The sequence below is a fragment of the Vombatus ursinus genome, unplaced genomic scaffold (assembly GCF_900497805.2).
Source record: "Vombatus ursinus unplaced genomic scaffold, bare-nosed wombat genome assembly UNPS02014830.1, whole genome shotgun sequence".
Classification (NCBI taxonomy): Eukaryota; Metazoa; Chordata; class Mammalia; order Diprotodontia; family Vombatidae; genus Vombatus; species Vombatus ursinus.
This window is the reverse complement of record NW_020954608.1, coordinates 3,232,338-3,250,430: the sequence shown is the minus strand read 5'-3', so window position 1 is coordinate 3,250,430 and position 18,093 is coordinate 3,232,338. Positions and strand designations below refer to the sequence as shown.

Below are 18,093 nucleotides of genomic sequence, written 5' to 3'. Positions count from 1 at the left end.
TGTGACTTTGGACAGGCACACCACTTACCCTTATGAGGCCTCAGTTTCCTTATCTGTAAGAAGGTGAATTAGATGATCTATAAAGTTTCTCCCAACTTTCAAATATGATTTTTGCTTAAAAGTAGTTCATTCTCCATGGGAGAATGTGGGAAAAGACCAGAAAAATTACTTGAACTTCAATAACATTTACATAGAAATGGCCCAGTAATATCTCTATTAGCCAAAGATCTTGGGGCAGAGGTAGTTGAAGAGGGTAGGATGGAGAAGTGTTATGTCTTTGTGTGTGTGTGTGTGGGGGGGAAGTAACTCAGTTTTGTTGCTAAAAAATCCTTACACCATTATCAGTCCAAGATTTCTTTTCCTCCTACATCTTCTCAAATTGTTGGTGATCTGTGTTTTGCCATTGGTAGTAAGCTTAAATTTTTGGGGGGTGAAATGAACTTTTTTCTGTTTTAAGTTTGTGGAAGGAGATGCTGCTTTCCTGAAATGCTACTTATATACTGATCTTTAGAGTGGTGCATTTGTCACCAGTGTCACACCCAAAAATGAACAGTATACAAGCAGAAAATTTATTACTTTTGTTTTTCCTGTGTCTCATATAACAAAACGATAATGTAGACCCCTCATATTCAGGTTGAGAGCAATGCTAATCCACTTTTAAGTTCAATCTGCTTTATTAACATTTCCTTCATCACTATCATAATCAACAAATCAATATATCACTCAACAAAACAATAAATCAAACCCTAATTTGTAAAATTTGCTGATTTCTGAGGCATAGATGTTCACACTGAAAATTTATCAATCTGCTCAGAAGCTGGTTTGAGCTGGTTCCTGTACAGCTCTGCCTATTTATGACTTATTTGAACCTCCCACCTTCCTTTTGTGAAGAAGAAAGGGTAAAAATCCTAAATTTAAAAAAAACACATTATTTTATTATTTCAGCTCCACACTCCATATAATCTGTGGTCACAAACCAGCTGCATTGTAACTAATATGGAATGAGTGGAGCTTTGCCCCAGGGCACCAAGGTCTGGGAGGTCATTATGTCTCCATGTAATAATCACCATCCCCCACCCCTATCCCCAACAAATCTTGACTTGCAGTTCACTGACCATCATTGCTCAAAACAACTGCCACTGTAGATTCTGAGTCTACTTTTCCTTCCAAGTCCTCTGGGTACAAGGACTGGAACATGAATTCTATCAAGTTACAGATATATTAACCTGTGTAATTTTTTGGAATTTTGGTACATTTGCCATACATATCAATGAAACTTAAGTACTTGATCAAAATTCATGTTTTTAAAAAATTAGGAAGGCCACAAAAATTTCAAAAAGTTTTAAGAACCATACTGTATTTTTCCATTTTTCAGTGTCCTGAGGTACAGTAGCATGGTAAAGCTAACGGGATTTTTAGCCACCACGGCTAGGTGGCACAATGTATACACAGCTGGGCCTGGAGTCAGGAAAACCTAAGTTCAGATATGACCCCAGACACTTACTGTATGACCTTGGGCAAGTCACTTAATCTCTGCTTACTTCAGCTTCCTCAAATGGGGATGATAATAGCAGCACCGATCTCCCAGGGTTATTTTCAAGATAAAATGACATAATATTTATAAAGCATTGAATACAGTGGCATGCTATAGACACTTAATAAATACTTGTTCATTTTCTCTTTCTTCATTGAGGAGGATGCCATGGTGCCTTCAGTCATTCTGATTGTATATTCTTATTGCACTGTGGATAGAGATGAAGGATATTCAGTTGAATCTGTATTCACATGAGGACAAACTCTGGGATTAGTCTTGAGTTCTAGTCCTGACTGGTACTGGCCAGCAATATATGACTATAGGCAGAAGTACTCAAGGATTTAATGATATTTTTATGTAATTAAGATGTTTTGTATCCATGTCAATATAACTAACATAGCTGTGGTATGTTATTGATGAAGCCATGATCTTCATCTCTCTGGGCATTTACTTGTAAAATAAGGATATTCAATTAGACAATCTCTAAAGTCCTCCCCACCTCTAAAATACTCTCTGACTTCATACGATGTAGGTAGCCAAGCTGTATGACAGATCTAATCTAGTCTAATTTTCCCCAAAGACACAAAAACCTACCCTGAATGCCAATAAAGTTAAAGAATGAAGACTGTGATTCCTATGTGATTCATTCTTGAAATGTGCTTTCAAAAAAACATTTCCTAGTGTCCTTCCAGATTCAGCTTCTCCTCAGTACCTTGAAACACATTCAGGTAGTTCCCAGAGATGATTAATCCTCCTTAAATGCTTGGTGACATCATAGAAGAAAAATCTAATCAAGATAGCTCCTCCAGAAAAATCGTTTTTTCATTAAGTAATTTTTCATTTTTCCAATAGATTTTTACTTTGTAAATGACCACATGGTAATACAAATCAACCCTCATCTTCTTTAGCTATAATCTGAACTGTAGTTTTCCAATGAGTGGTGATTTTCCCAAAGAAACAATGGTAGAACCTTCAGTTTTTCATGTTTCCTTGATTATGGTTTCTTTTTTTTAATTTAATTTAATTTTTTTTTGTTTTTACTTTACCTTCATTTCTGATTCTATCCATCATTCTCTCCTACCCAGCAAGCCATCTCTTACAACAGAGAGTAAAAAAAAAAAGAAAGAAATAATAACACCTACCTCTCACAGTTGTTGTAAGGATTAAGTGAGATGATATTTGTATAGTACTTAGCATAGTACCTTGCATACAGTAGGTACTATATAAATGTTTATTCCCTTCTCTTCCCCCTTCTTCAAAAAAGAGAAAGTACATTTTTTTCATCTCTTCTCCAGGGACAATCTTGGTCATTACACTTACTCAAAATTCAATTTCCTTTCTTTGTTCTTTTTGTTTCTATGTTGTCATTTATATTATTTTCCTGGTTTTGCTTGCTTCACACTGTCAATTCATATAAATATCCCCATGCTTCCCATATTATCATTTCTTATGAAACACCCTGTTTTCCAGAGCTAAGGCCCAGCAAGCAAGCCATGCCCTGAACTTAGCATAACAATTATTTGTGCTCATCCTCTGAATGATCTCAGCCACAGTAAAACACCAGAACTGGGATTTATGATTTTAACTATTTAGCCCTATTTCCCAAGGGATCCTGGACTGAGAGCTGGAGCTACAGCCAACTTGCTGCAGCAGAAAGTAATCAATCATCTCTCTTGACACTGAACAATCCCCATGCTTGCAACTGCTAAGTGAACTGAACCAGGTGTTGCACTCCTGTTCCTGCCACACTAACCCTGGCTCTATACCTCACTGAACAATCACAAGCTTCAACCACCCTTAAGACTTAAGACTAGGCTCAATGATTCTAATAACTTGGGGACTGTTCCCACAGTATTGCCCCCAAAATCCCTGCATGTATGCACCATGGAAACTGTTTACTTAAGACCTAGGAATGATTGTGTTAAGTCCTGTGGTTTTCATACTTAAAAGCCCTAGCTGAGCCACAAGCCACAAGCCCTCCTTCTCAGGGGAACTTCGGTTTACAAACCTGTTTTCCTCAGTCTGAAATTAAACTTCTGTTTGATTCCTACCACCCCTGTCTCTAGTCTGCTTTGTTTGGCTCTGGCCACCCACAGGTTAGAGGCTGGTTCCTGCCTGACTGATTGCATCAAGGGGCAAGAGTTGGGTCCAGCTCTTCTTGACCCCAAGGCTGGTTATCTGTTTGTGATGCCAGGCTACTTCTCATCCTTCCCACAGTTACTTGTAGTCAGCCAAATATATTTCTCTGACCATGTCATTCTTCTACCCCAAAACCTTTAGCAAGTGTCCAGTGCCTCCAAAATTAAGTATAAACACCTTATCTGGAGATTCAATTCCCTCTACAATCTAGCTCTAAGCTATCAGCCTTATTGCATATCATTTACTATCATGCACTAGTGTGGCATAGTGGATAGAGGGCTAAATTTGCACTCAGGATGAGCAGGTTAAAAATCCTGTCTCTGACAGTGTCTTTGTGACCATGGGCAAGTCACTTAATTTCTGTGAGCCTCAATTTTCTCATATGCAGAACTAATGCTCCTGCTACTAATAGTAATAATATCTATAGTACCTACCCCAGGGCAGGTATTACCCTAAGCTACTATTACCCCAGGGTAATAGTGAAACTTAAAGGAGATAGTGTATTATTAAAGCCCTTTGCAAACTATAAAGCCCCGTCAAACTATTATAGCTGTTATTACTGCTCAGTCCAGCCAAACTGTACCTCATCCTTCTTGATTTAGCCCCTCCTTGGCTTTTAGTCATTCTGTCACCCATGGATGAAATGGCCTGTTGAAGTTTACCCCATTTCCTCCATGAAGCCTCTTCCTTTTGCCTAGCTGAAAAGCATCTTTCCTTCCTCAAATTTCTCACAGCACTTTTCCTGGACTTCCTTTCCCTTATACTACTGGTATCATGTTTATCTGTGTACTTGTAAGCTCATAGAGAGCAGAGTGTGTATCATATCTATTCTTGTATTCACATAATAGACACAAAATACATGTTTGTAGAATTGAACTGAATTTATTCCAAGATATAGGTATTGGCTCCTGCCCTCAGGCCTAGAATGTCTGCCTTTACTTGACTGTGGGCATTAGGGTGGAATAGATTTTGCTTTACCATGGAGCTTCAAAATTAAGAAACCTAACCATGGCTCCAGAGAGGCAGCTTTGCATAGTGGACAGAAAGAGCCGAACTCAAAGTGGCTAAGATCTGAATGTGAGTTCTAGTTCTGACACATAGCTGTGTGTGTGACCTTAGGAAAATCACTTTCTCTCACAGTGCCCCAGGCAATTCTCTTAAAATATCAATTGCTGTGTGGGTGATGATCTGCCTTGGTAGAGGGAGTTTTCTTACAGTAAGTTCCTTATACAGATGAAATCAAAGGCCCAATGCCCAGCACTCACCACACACCTCTCAAAAAACCATTGTTCCAGCAAGGCATCCTACAAACAAGGAGGCAAGGGGGGTTACTGCAACAGAAAACCAAGATTATGATGCCAAAAATCAGTGTTGTACATTTTAACCCTATTTACTCCATTTCTGGGTACTCCTCCATTAGGAAAATTCCTAACATTCAGACAAAGGTTTAGCTTTCTGCCCTAATTTAAATTTTGTGTATTTTTAGTTAAGTCCTTACTTCCTCCAGGTTAAAGGAAGTGCAGGCAAAAGTACAGGCCAAAGTACTTTAGTACAGGTTAAAGGAAGAAGTTTAGCTAAAAAAGAAATAAGAAAAGAGTATATAACAGCATCTTTTATCAGACATAAGAAAGGGAAGTTGGGGCAAAGAATAGACCTCTCAGAATTCGCTCAGTCTTTGATGAGGAAATTACAACTGGGAACTTCAATCCAAGTTCTTTGTTCCAAGACATCAGTAGGGTACAAATCTTTGTCTGTCTGTTTTGTGTCTCTTATCTCTGTCTGTCTCTGTTTCCTTGTCTTCGCTGGCTCCTTCTTTTCTACCTCCCCACTCTTCTGCTTTTCTCTCAGGTTCAGCCCGCTAAGGCCCTGCCTCGTTAACATTGCTGTTCAAACTGTCATAGCTTCTTCCTTCCTTCCTTTGTTCTTTCACAGCCTATATGTAACTCTCTCAAAACTCCTGATTGTGAGTCAAGTCTGCCTCTCGGCTCAAAGGTTGCAATAGTCCAAAACTCTTCTCAGGACTGAAAGGGAACACCTGTCTCTCTGAATGACAGATTCAAAAATTCTGGTCAGTTCTCTGATCCCTATTACACAGTTATTATGGATATTGGTTTTTATCCTCCACTGCCTTTACCTTCTATTATTTCATACATGTGTTTCCAAGTTTCTTTAAATTAATCTCATTGGTCATTCGTTATCATTCTGTTGATACAACACACTTTCCTGGTAAATATATATGCATGTGTGTACATATATATATATGCATGTATATATACACATATAGATATATGTATATGTACAGGTGCATGTAAATGTATATGTATGAATATTTTGTTCATTCCCCAAATCGCTGGTCACATTTTGTTTCCAGCTTTTTGTTATCACAAATAATGCTGCTATGTACATTTTTGTAAATATAAGTCTTTTCTTACTATCCTGCCCCTTGGGGCATAGTTTCAGTGGTGGTAGAATCTCTTCGTCAAGTGGAATGAACAATTTAGTAACTTTCCTTCCAAAATTACAAATTCTTCTTTAGAAGTTGAACTGATTCATATCTCTACTAGCAGTGAATTGGTATGCCTGTCCCCCAAACTTTATCCAACAATGAGTTTTTCCATCTTTTAGCATGTTTGCTATCTTTCTGGGTGTGAAGTGATACCTCAGAGCTGTTTTAATGTGCATTTCTCTTATTATGAGTGATTTGGAACTTTTTTAAAAAAATGGTTAATAGTTTGTATTTCTTCTTTTGACAAGTTTATATTTTTTAACCAAATGTATGGGGAATGGCTCTTAAACTTAAAATTTGTGTCAATTTCCTTTAGATTTTGAATGTCAGACTTTTAAGAGATATTTAATGCAATTTTTTCCCCTGAACCCACAAAGATTTTATGGAATAGCTTCTTAATTTTCTGTAATCATTATAGATTCATAAATTTAGAGGTAGAAGGGACTTTTCAAGTTATCTAGTCCAAGATCTACCTATTAAGGATGAGGAATTAAGCCCAGAGAGGTTAAATGACTTACCCAAGATCACACAGACCTGGAATTTCAGCTAAATTCCTCTGATTCCAAACCCAGTCGTCTTTCCACTGCACCATTGTTTGCTTTAATTGTTACTATTTTTATCCAGTTTCTGGTTACAAATTTTTCCCCTTTCAACAACTGCGAAAGATAAAATCTTCTATTCTCTAATTCTTTATAATTTTTTCATATTTAGATTGTTCATCTACTGGAACTTATTGTAGTAGAAAGCATAAAGTGCATGTTTAGACCTATGCTTTGGCAGACTGCTTCCCAGTTTTTCCAGAAGTTTTTGTTGAATAGAATTCTTTCTTTAGTAGGTTTTCTTTTGAGCTTATTATGACTTTAGCATAATTTTTCTAGCTCTTACTTAGCTGATCTATTCCACTGATTTACTTTTTTATTTTTTAATATAGTAGTAGATAATTTTAATAATTACTGCTTTGTACTATAGTCTGAGATCCAGAAGGGCAAATCCTCTTGTCTTCCTACTTTCCCCATTGTATTTTTTGATATTTTTGATATTCCTCAAATAAACTTCATCATTTTTTAAATTCATAAGTTTAAAACATTAATATAATACTAAATTTGCAGAATAATTTGAGAAGTATAGTCCTTTTTTTCATATTGGTGTGGCCAAGCTATGAAAATTGAATGTCTCTCCAAACTTGTAAATGCCTGAGCTACTTCCTTAGCTCATCAGCACCCCATCCTCCCCAGTCTCAGGCAATAGTATCCTTTTAATCTGAAGGTCTAGCTCTGTAACACTTCTAAGGGATCAGCATGACTCCAGAGAGAAGTAATTCCTTCCTGGTAAGGGGATCTCAGCCTTTGTTCTACCAAGCCTCTTCTGCAAGTCATGCCAGGTGCATACTATCTTCACAGAGAAAAGCAAGCAATCTGAGCTACATAACCCCCTCCTTTCCAGTGTGTGCGTGTGTATATTTGTGTGTGTGTGTGATTTCCTAGATATTTAGTACATTAGGTTGTTATTTTAAATGGAATTTCTCTTTCTTTCTCTTCTTCCTGAGATTGTTAATAATATATAGAAAAGTTGCTGATTTTTATGGATTTATTTTACATCTTGCTACATTATTGAAACAATTTATTGTCTTGGAGAAGTGGTATGAAATAGAGGATAAAATGCTTGAACTGGAGTCAGGAAGACCCACCTTAAAATCTTGCCACTGCCAGAAGCTGTATGTGACCAAGGCAAATCACTTAAACTCTCAGAGCCTCAGCCAATTAAGTTGTCTGAGTTGTAAGTTATGGATGAACAATAAGTTACATTAGTGGGGAGAATTCCTATACCAATAAAGTCACAAGTCTTCGAGGTATTAATTTTTGGTTGATTCTCTTGGTTTTTTTTTTTAAAGTCATTTGATCACATACAAATATAGATAATTTTGCTTATGCTTACCCCATTTTTTTTGTAATTGCTATAGAGAGCATAGCTAGAGCATTATTTCAAATAACAATAGAGACATTGGCATATTTGCTTTATCTTTAAGCTTACTGGGAAAGATTCCCTTGATTCTGTTATTTTAAAAAAAAACTACTTGCTGTTGGCTTGGATAGATGTTTTTTGATAATATTAAGAAATGGACCTTTTATTCCTATATTTTTATTGCTTTAAAAAACTCTCATAAATGAATGTCATATTTTGGTAAAGGCTTTTCCTGTGTCTGTTGAAATAATATTTCTTATTGAAAGGTTGGAGGGGCAGGTAGGTGGTGCTGCAGATAGAGCACTGGCCCTGGAGTTCAAATTTGGCCTCAGACACTTGACACTTAGTAGCTGTGTGACCTTTGGCAAATCACTTAACCCAAATTGCCTTGCAAACAAAAAACAAGTAAAAAAAAAACCTAGGTTGAAGAATAGTTGCTAATTTGCATTGATGAAAGGAGTTTTCTTATACCAATGAAATGAAATGAAAGATTCAGAAAAAGATAATTGTGATTTTTGAATGATTTTTACTATTAATATCATTTATGTTTAGTCTTCCTAATGTTGTCCTATCCTGTAAATCAACCTGATAATAGTGAATAATTTTATTGTATTTCTGTAGCTCTTTGTTAATATTATACTTAATATTTTGTGTCAATATTAATTAGTGATAGTGAACTAAAATTTTCTTTCTCTGCTTTATCTCCCTTTGTTTTAGGTATAAGTATAATACTTTTCTGAAAGAAGGAATTTGGTAAGGTGGTTTTTTCTCTCTTTTACAAACAATCTAGTTAGCATAGGGTTTAAAAATATTTGATAGCATTTACTTATAAGTCTGTCTGGATTAGGTTTGTTTTTTTCCCCCTTTAGGAGCTTATTTATGACTTACTAGATTTTTCTTTCCAAGAATGGATTATTTAGACTCTATTGCTTCTTTTGTCAATCTGCATATTTTACAATTCTATACATACTCATTAATTTGTTTTCAGATTTATTGACATATAATTGGATAACATAGTTATTTATGATTTTCTTTATTTCTTCTCCATTAATTATGAATTCGCCCTTCTCATTAAAAAAATTGATAATTATATTTTACTCTTTCTCTTAAAAAAAAACCCATAGTTTATCTATTTTATCAGTCTTTTAAAGCCTGGGCTTCCAAAGTTTTATCTGAATGATCCAAAGTCAGCAACTTTTCATGGCCATGGAAAGGGAATTTAGTATAATATAATGTAACATTTATAGAGATTTAAGGTTTATAAAATATTTTCCTCACTATAACTCTATGAGGAAGGTGGTAAAAATGTGCATTTACCGCAATTGAGAAAAAAATGCAAACACAACAGCTTACTGATATACTGCACAATTAGATAATTATCTATATTAATGTTCCCTCTGGCAATCACCTCAATCATGCTCAACTTGACTTATTCTCTAGTGATACTCTATTGATCTGTGGTAGACCTTGCCTTTCTAGGCTACTTATTTTTAACCCCTTGTTTTCTTTCAGGAGCAATGAATCATTCTGCCCTGGAAATTGGCTCCTGTGACACCCCTGAAGAGAGAAAGCTCTATGTTATTGATTCTTTAAATGACTTAAACAAAGTGAACCTCTCTCCTGCTGGATCCCAGGGTATGATTTGTATGTGTGTGCCAGGGGAAGTCTGGCAACTGTTTTCTTGTTTACAATTTGTCTAAAAATAACAAATGTTAGTATGAGAATGTGGGTTCATCTTTAACATTTGAAACTAACTGTTTATCACCAGGAAATCAATTCTACTTTTTGTTTTTGTTCACTAAATTCTTGACAGAATTATAGACTTGTTCAAACTAACATGGAAAGTCTCTTAACTCCTTGGGCTTTCTTTTTTTTTTTTTTAAGATTGTGTCTCTATCTTGTCCAGTTTATAAAGGCAGTAGCTTCTCACAGTCCCAATTCCACCACTAATCAACATTGGAGTTTTGACCTGCTCTGTTACTGACCTGGGCTGGTTCACCCCTCCTTAAATAGTCTGTTGGCCCTCTGCTACCAGGGACTTACCATATTGGTTCCAAACTCAGCATAGACACTGAATGTCAACACTTAAATGATCCACCTGCCTTAGTCTTGCCAGCATATGGGATTACAGGTGTGTGCCACCATGCCCGCCTCCTCTGTTACTCTTTCAGAAGCTTTCCAGATGCCAAGAAGAAACAAATACAGCCCTACCTCCACCCTCAATTCTAGGAGCATTTCTCCACAACTCTTGCTGTTCTACCACTTAGTACCATCAGCTCAAGGTTTCCATTCTAGTTTATTAATTTCTTCTCAAATTTCTATCTTCCCTGCAGGCTACTTTTAAAAAATCTTTTGTGATTTTCATAGACTCCCAGAAACTCAGCCTTAGAAGGGGTCCGTAGTGACCAACTAGTCCAAACACACCTGAAAAAGAATCTTCTATAGAACATAGCCCACAAGTGGTCATCCAGCCTTTGTCTGAAGCCCTTAAGTGATAGGGAACATGTATTCTAATGCAGACTGTCCCACTTTTGGATACTTCTAATTAAGAAATTTTTTCCTAATGGGATACTTAAATTTGTCTCTTTGTACCTTATATCCATTACTCTAAGTTTTACCTTCTGAGGCTAAACAGAACTGGTTTATTTGCTCTTTCACATGAAAACACTACCAGTACCTGCAGTTAGCTGTCTTGTGCCCCCTCCAAGTGTTCCTTTCTCCCTTCTCTCTCTTTTCTCCTTCTGTTGTACACACTCTTAACTTCTTCAGAACCTCAAGTCAACTATTACTAGGCATGGCTGCAAGTTGTGAAATGAATGGAAGTGGAGTATGGCCAATCCATTCACTTGAATCCTCTTCCCATCTGATATGGATCACTGCGTGATTGCTGTGGCCATAGTAAATAGATACTGATTATGAAAATGGCTGCTGTGAACTGTCTGGTTCAGTGACTATGAAGAGACATGCTATATCTGAATCTTGGCCTCAACATCTCTTTTTATGTGGCTTTGACAGTAAGACTATAGTAAGCATATTACCACCAAAAGGAAATCAATATAAATGGCAGTTTCTTTTAATTTTTTTAAACCCAGGGGAAATTTATAATATTTCACATACCACAAAGACCTAAAGCCCAGTTATTACCTTATGCATCTGAAGGAGGAATAGATACATCTTTAATCAATCAATGAAATATTAAATACTATGTACAAGACAATACTAGGTATAGTGGAGGACATGAAAAACTATGAGGCATGGTTCTTCTCTAAATCAGCTTACAACAATAATAATAATAAAATTAAAAATAAAAAAACCTTTAAAAATTTAAAAATTAAAAAAAAATCGGTTTGGGGAACTCCCTGGGACAAAAACTCCCTCCATCAGCGCAGAAGCTGGGCCAAGGTGGTGTGGTGTAGTGGTTAGAATCCTGGAATGGAATCAGGAAGACCTGAATTTAACTTCCCTGATGACATACTTTGACTTGTTCCTGCTACCTGCTTTCATTGTTGCTATTGGGATTCTTGTTTTGGCTTGACCTGAAATGGTCTCTGCTTTAATCTTACTTGGATAATAAAATAATTACTATTATTACTATTGCTAATTTTATATAGTACTTCAAGATATACAAAGTGCTTTACTTACATTAGCTCATTTATCCCCCCACAACAACCCTGTGAAGTAGGTACTATTATCCCTATTTTACAGATGAGGAAACTGAGGCTGGGAGATAAGTGAATTACTCACAGCAGTAGTGTCTGAGGGAAGATTTGGATTCAGGTCTTCCTAATTCTAAGTCCAACACTGAATTAGAAGGTACCCCAAACTGATTTTTTTAATTTTTAAATTTTTAAAAATTTTTTAAGTTTATTTTTTTATTTTTAATTTTATTATTATTATTATTATTATTGTAAGCTTTTTTAGAGCAGAACCATGCCTCATAGTGCCTCAAATATTTACTGGCAATGTCACCCTGGGCAAGTCATTTAACTTCTGAGTCTCAGCTTCAATAAAATGTAAAAATGAAGATAATAAGCACTCACCTCAGAGTTATTCTGAGGCTCAAATTATACACACATGTTTATCTATGAAGTCTTTTGCAAACCTTAGAGCCCTGGTAAGCTATTATTAAATTTTTTTGAACCCTAACTTCTTATGTAGAAGAGGGTCCTTACCTCAGGCAACCCAAATCTCCACCCCCTTCCCTTCAGTGAGTACTGCTTTAGGCCACCAGCTTAACAAACTTCTCTCCCACTTAGAGCTCAGACAACAGCTGAATTGTTTGCAGTCCTAAATAACCCAATCCATGGCCCACATATCCCTGACCTTCAAAATCAAGCTTTCAATCAACTGAGTATTACAAGCGCCACGTTTTGTGGACTTGGATGCCACATCAAACGAGATAGACTTGGACTTTGACCAAGCCCTTCCAACCTTGCCGCTCCCAGGTGGTAGTTGAAATGACAGACAGCTATCTATTCCAGTCTGGCACTCCTTACCCAGGAGACTAAATACCAGTAACCTGAGCGGGTAGGCTTTGAAAAATATTGTATTCAGACTAATGATAAACAGCTTCCCAACCCCAACTTCAAGTTACTAGGATTCTTTTGTCTAGTGCTACAAAATCTGACCATTTCTGGGACTTGGGGAAATTCACCTTCTGCCCCTAGTACTGGCAGAAGCAATATTTGAAGCAGATGAATGTGGCCTCCAGCAGCCAGATCCTGCCAGACCCTGAATCAGAGCCCCTTCTTCAACAACAGAATTTTCAAAACCAGGCTAAACAAGCCTGTGATTAATCTAGACCTGGAACACCAGTTTTGGCCAATAAAAGTTGCTCACTGACTAAGCTAGAGACAGCACCCCTGGAGAAGCTTCTTGGGGAAAAAAATTGTTAATTAATAAAGAGGTAGATGGACTTCACCTAAGTTTCTACTTCATTTACTGGAGCCTTGATATAACTTGGTGTAACTTATTAAGATGAATGAATGGATGGATGAATCAAAGGATTGTACTCTATTTTACAGCTAGCAGGGTTGCAAAGTAGACTGGACTACTCCTGACTCAGCCTGCTGAGGTCCCACCATGATCTACCTTTCTTTCCAACTTTCCTACCAACACCTTAGGCATATGTGAATATGTTGTATATGGCTAGCAACATGTAATTTGTATACAACACATTCACACATGAATATACATGAGATACATAAATATACATACATACATATATACATATATATATACATATACATATATATACATATACATATATATATGTATATATATAATACACGGTGATAGGTGGGGGTTGGATAGGGAGACTAACAGTTGGGGAAATCAGCTAAAACTTCTTGAAGGAACCAATACTTAATTTGAGCCTGGAAAGAAGCTAGGGGTTGTAAGAGGTAAAGGAGGGGAAGGGAGAACATTCCAGGCATGGGGGGGCAATTTGTGTAAAGACATAGAAGGGAATGATAGAATATCATGTACAGAAAATAGACCAGGTTGGCTGGAGTATATAGGGTGTATAAAGGAGAGTGACGCATAATCAGTCCAGAAAGAATAATTGTTATTCTGTTGTTTCAGACATGCTTGACTCTTCGTGACCCCATTTGGGGTTTTCTTGGCAAACAACTGGAGAGGTCTGCCATTTCCTTCTCCAGCTCATTTTACAGATGAGGAAACTGAGGCAAACAGGGTTAAGTGACTTGCCTAGGATCACACAGCTAGTACTTGTCTGAGGCTGGATTTGAACCCAGGACTTCCTTACTCCAGGCCCAGTATTTTATCCACTGCAACACTTAGCTTATAATTCAGAATAAAAGAAAAATAGGGCCTTTCTTACTTGAATTATGATCCTGATTCTGCTACTTATATTCACTAGCAGAATGGCCTATCTCTCTGAGTCTCAGTTTTCCCATCTGGAAATAATGGGTTCAGATTAGATGCTCTTTAAGATCCACTTCTGTTTCGTTTCACACCCATTTCAACTAAAATCATAGTTTGTAACCTCATAGACTCTCCAAACCTATGAAAACAGAGGCCTCGACTCATGAGTATGTTGGATCCCACTGAACTGCTAAGAGAGTTGATTGTTAAATATTCAGGGTGAGCATTTGATACTCATGTGGCCTTGCAATACTGTTTTGTTGATTGCCTAGATTTTAGAAAGTGATGGGAAAACTGTTAATCATGCAGATTAAATTTAGAAGTGTGTGCATTTTTTTTTCCTGGAGAGCCAGCTGTTAGACATTTACCATCAGTGCTGCTCAGATTAAAAAAAAATACAAACACAATCATGTCTATATATGAAAAGGTATCAAAGATGTTAATTTGAAATAGAAACAATCTAGGCCACTATTGACTTAGAAAACCACAAATTAACATAGTTTCTGATGTATTGCATTTTTATTTCTTTTGTTAAACATTTCCCAGTTACATTTTAATCTAGTTAAGGCTGGACAAGGGAGCTTTGCTTGTAGTTTGAAGCCCATGGGTGCTGATTAGATACCTCTGCTTTCGCTTATTCTGAAACAAATACATTTGATGGGTGAAGCAGAGTTAAAAGGGGTTCCGGTGAACACTTGCACAGTTCAATTCATCTTTCCCCAAGTTTCCAATTTCTTTATTGGGAAAGTTCCATGCAAGCAAGTTTATTGCCATTGACACTCATTGCATTTTTATCTCAGTGATGAAACAGTTAACAAACCTTTTCCACAGAGTAAACCAGGCTTAGAAGCACCTTTAAGAACCAGGAATGTCTCAGGGCCAGATTCAGGCATCAAAGATTATTCCAAATAACTCCTCAGGGAAAATTCTAAGGCCTCAATTTTTCACAGGAAGAAGAAATCCCATAGCCACTCCAACTCTTGGGCCTGTCTCCATTATACTTTTGCCTACATCAGAGAAAAGGATAGATAATATCTAACAGCTCTTCTGCCTGACTTCTCTCTTTTACCTCTCAACATGAAAATAAATCCCACATAAAGCAATGGGCCCACTTCTATAATTGACTATCACCTGAATGCTCTAATCTCCTGGAAATTATCTGACCTTTTTAAAGAAAAGGACAAATAGGTAGCAGAATCAGAAGGACTACATTAGAATCCTGCCTTAGCTATTTCTTAGTTGTGTGACCCTGACCAAATCACTTTATTTTTCTTAGTCTCAATTTCCTCATCTATAAAATGGAGATAAAAGTGATGGAGATCAAATGGAGATATTTTACTTAGTTACTGCAACAATCAAATGAGATGATATATTTCCCAAAAGTCTTAGTGCACTTTTAAGCTATTAAATTGTTATTTGATCTTATTTAATAATATAAATATTTATTTATTTGATTAAAGCTATTTAGGCTATTAAAGCTTAAAACTTCACTAAGACTTTTAAGCTATTATAGTTTTAAAATGCACTAAGACTTTTGGGACTCAAAGTATCTGCAAAGCTCTTTGTAAACATTAAAAAGATCTATAAATGTTAGCTATAATTAAGGAAGTAACCTAACCTTGGGCAGCTAGGTGACACGGTGGATAGAGTGCCAGGCCTGGAGTCAGGAAAACTCATCTTCCTGAGCTTAAATCTGGCCTCAGACACTTACTAGCTGTGTAATTCTGGGCAAGTCACTTAACATGTTTCCTCATCTGTAAAATGAGCTGGAGAAGGAAACAGCAAACCACTCCGGTATCTTTGCCAAGAAAACCCCAAATGGGGCCATGAAGAGTCGGACACAACTGAACAACAACAATAACAAATCCAACCCTGCTTATCCTTGGATGATAATGAAGGAAAAAAAGGAGGTAATCTGTATAACACAAGTCCTAGAAAAAAAGCTGAATAATTCATCTTTGCAGTTCAAAGACAGCCCCTCCTCACTCAAGTCAACTTTCTCAAAGATCGTAGTAATAGCAGCTCACATTTATGTAGTGCTTACTATGTGCCAGGCACTGTGCTAAGTGCTACAATTATTATTTCATTTGATCCTCATGACAACCCTGGAAGGCAGGTGCTATTATTATCCCCATTTTACACATAAGGAAACTGAGGCAAACAGAGTGTAAATGACTTACCCAAGGTCATACAGCTAAAAAGTGTCTGAGGCTGGATTTGGATTCAGGTCTTTGTAACGCCAGGCTTGGTGCTCACTGCATTACTTCGCTGCCACATTATCATAGATTTAGGGGGAAAAGTAACCTCACAGATCATTTAATTCAGTTGTCTCATTTTGCAGACAAGGAAGTTGAAGTCAAGAGGGTAAGTGACTTGCCCAAGGTTTCACTGACAGCAGGGAGCTGAGCTGAGATTTGAACTCAGATCTAAATTCAACACTCATTCCACTGCATCACAGTTTTCCTAACAACTGTTGTGCTGAATTCAGCAAAACTGTTTTCTGACATTAAATATTCCATCTGCTTTCCATAGTAGGGAACTTGGAATAGAGTTTGAGTCACTAAGTCTTTTTCTCATTTGTTTTATGTTAGCTCAAGAAAAGAAGTTCATAGAAGGTGCTGTTAACATAGGGAATGGAATCAGAAACCGAAGCTTATTCTTTGTGGCGTTGATCATTGCCTTGATCGTCAGCTTGACCCTGGTTTCTTTTGTGATATTTTTACTAAGTAAGTAAAAACCCATCAGGGACCTCATTACTTAGAACGTTACTTAAGGCTTTAATAGAATGTGCATCCTTCAGTCTGCTTCATGGCTAGCTATTAACTCCTTGTGCAGTACTTCTCCAGAGGGTGCAATAATAGACATGAATAGCTTCTCTTTTAGTTTATGAAGCACTTAGGCATTTTCTAGGATGAAAGATACAAAATAACACCTTTAGAATGTAAATTCTAGATTGTTTCATTCTTTGTATATGCTGTATATGTATATATATACATATACATATATATGTGTATATATACATATGTAAATATATATTATATATAATTATATATATAATTATATATAATATATAATACATGTAAAAGAGAACACGTAAATAACAAGGTATATACTATATATAGTACATACCTTGTTATTTATATATATATTTATTTATATATAGTATATACCTTGTTATTTATGTGTGTGTATATATATATATATATATATATATACACATATATAGTATATACCTTGTTATTTACATGTTCTCTTCTCCATTTGGATGTAAGCTGTCCAAGGGCAGAGGCTGCTGCTTTTGCCTTTTTTTTTTTTGATACTCAATAAATGCTTGTTGGTTCACTGATTGATCTACTACCTAGCACAATGCCTGGCATATAGTAGTTGCTTGACAAATGCTCAATTGATATGAGTAACTCCTTCTTAGAAAGCAATTTGTTCTTTGTAATAATGATAATAGAAATAGTTGCTATTTGTGTAGCTTTAAGTTGTGCAAAGCACTTCACATATATTATCTCATTTGATACTTGAAACAATACTGTATGATGGGTACTGTTATTATCTCTATTTTACAAAAGAAACTAAGAATTGGAGAGGTTAAGTGACTTGCCCAGGATCATGCAGCTAAATAAGTGTCTGAAGCAGAATTTGAACTCAAGTCTTCTTGAATTCAAGTCTGATGCTCTATGAAAACCTTAAAACACTAGATAAATGGAGGTGATGATGATGATGATGATGACGATAATGACAAAGACCGTGGCAATGAAGAATCTGTCAATTGGAAGGAGTTATGCACATCTGGGAATTCTCTAGTATCTTTTATCCTATAGAAGTATTTTATGAAACTGAAAGAAAAGTTCCTTATGCATATTACTTAACCTTACAGAGAAGTATTGTCGGCTAGATGCTGATAGAAAATTATTCATTACCACCGACTTCATAATTTTCATCATCCTCATATGTGAAATTGGAAGGAAATTTGAGGAAAGCTCACAAGTGCAAAGAATCCTGTGCACACTTTCTCTCTCTCTCTCTCTCTCTCTCTCTCTCTCTCTCTCTCTCTCTC

The 18,093-nt window shown here is 36.5% G+C and overlaps 1 protein-coding gene across 1 annotated transcript in view; it reads left to right on the top strand.

Annotated features, from left to right (window-relative positions):
- Window positions 1-5,391: 5,391 nt before the first annotated feature.
- The window catches only part of LSMEM1 (leucine rich single-pass membrane protein 1), a 16,859-nt gene continuing 4,157 nt past the window's right edge, over window positions 5,392-18,093 (top strand). The window contains exons 1-4 of the mRNA XM_027838866.1: window positions 5,392-5,410; window positions 8,859-8,894; window positions 9,654-9,776; window positions 16,619-16,753. Coding sequence (XP_027694667.1) covers window positions 9,659-9,776; window positions 16,619-16,753 — 253 coding nt within the window. The 5' untranslated portion in view covers window positions 5,392-5,410; window positions 8,859-8,894; window positions 9,654-9,658. The remainder of the gene's footprint in view (window positions 5,411-8,858; window positions 8,895-9,653; window positions 9,777-16,618; window positions 16,754-18,093) is intronic.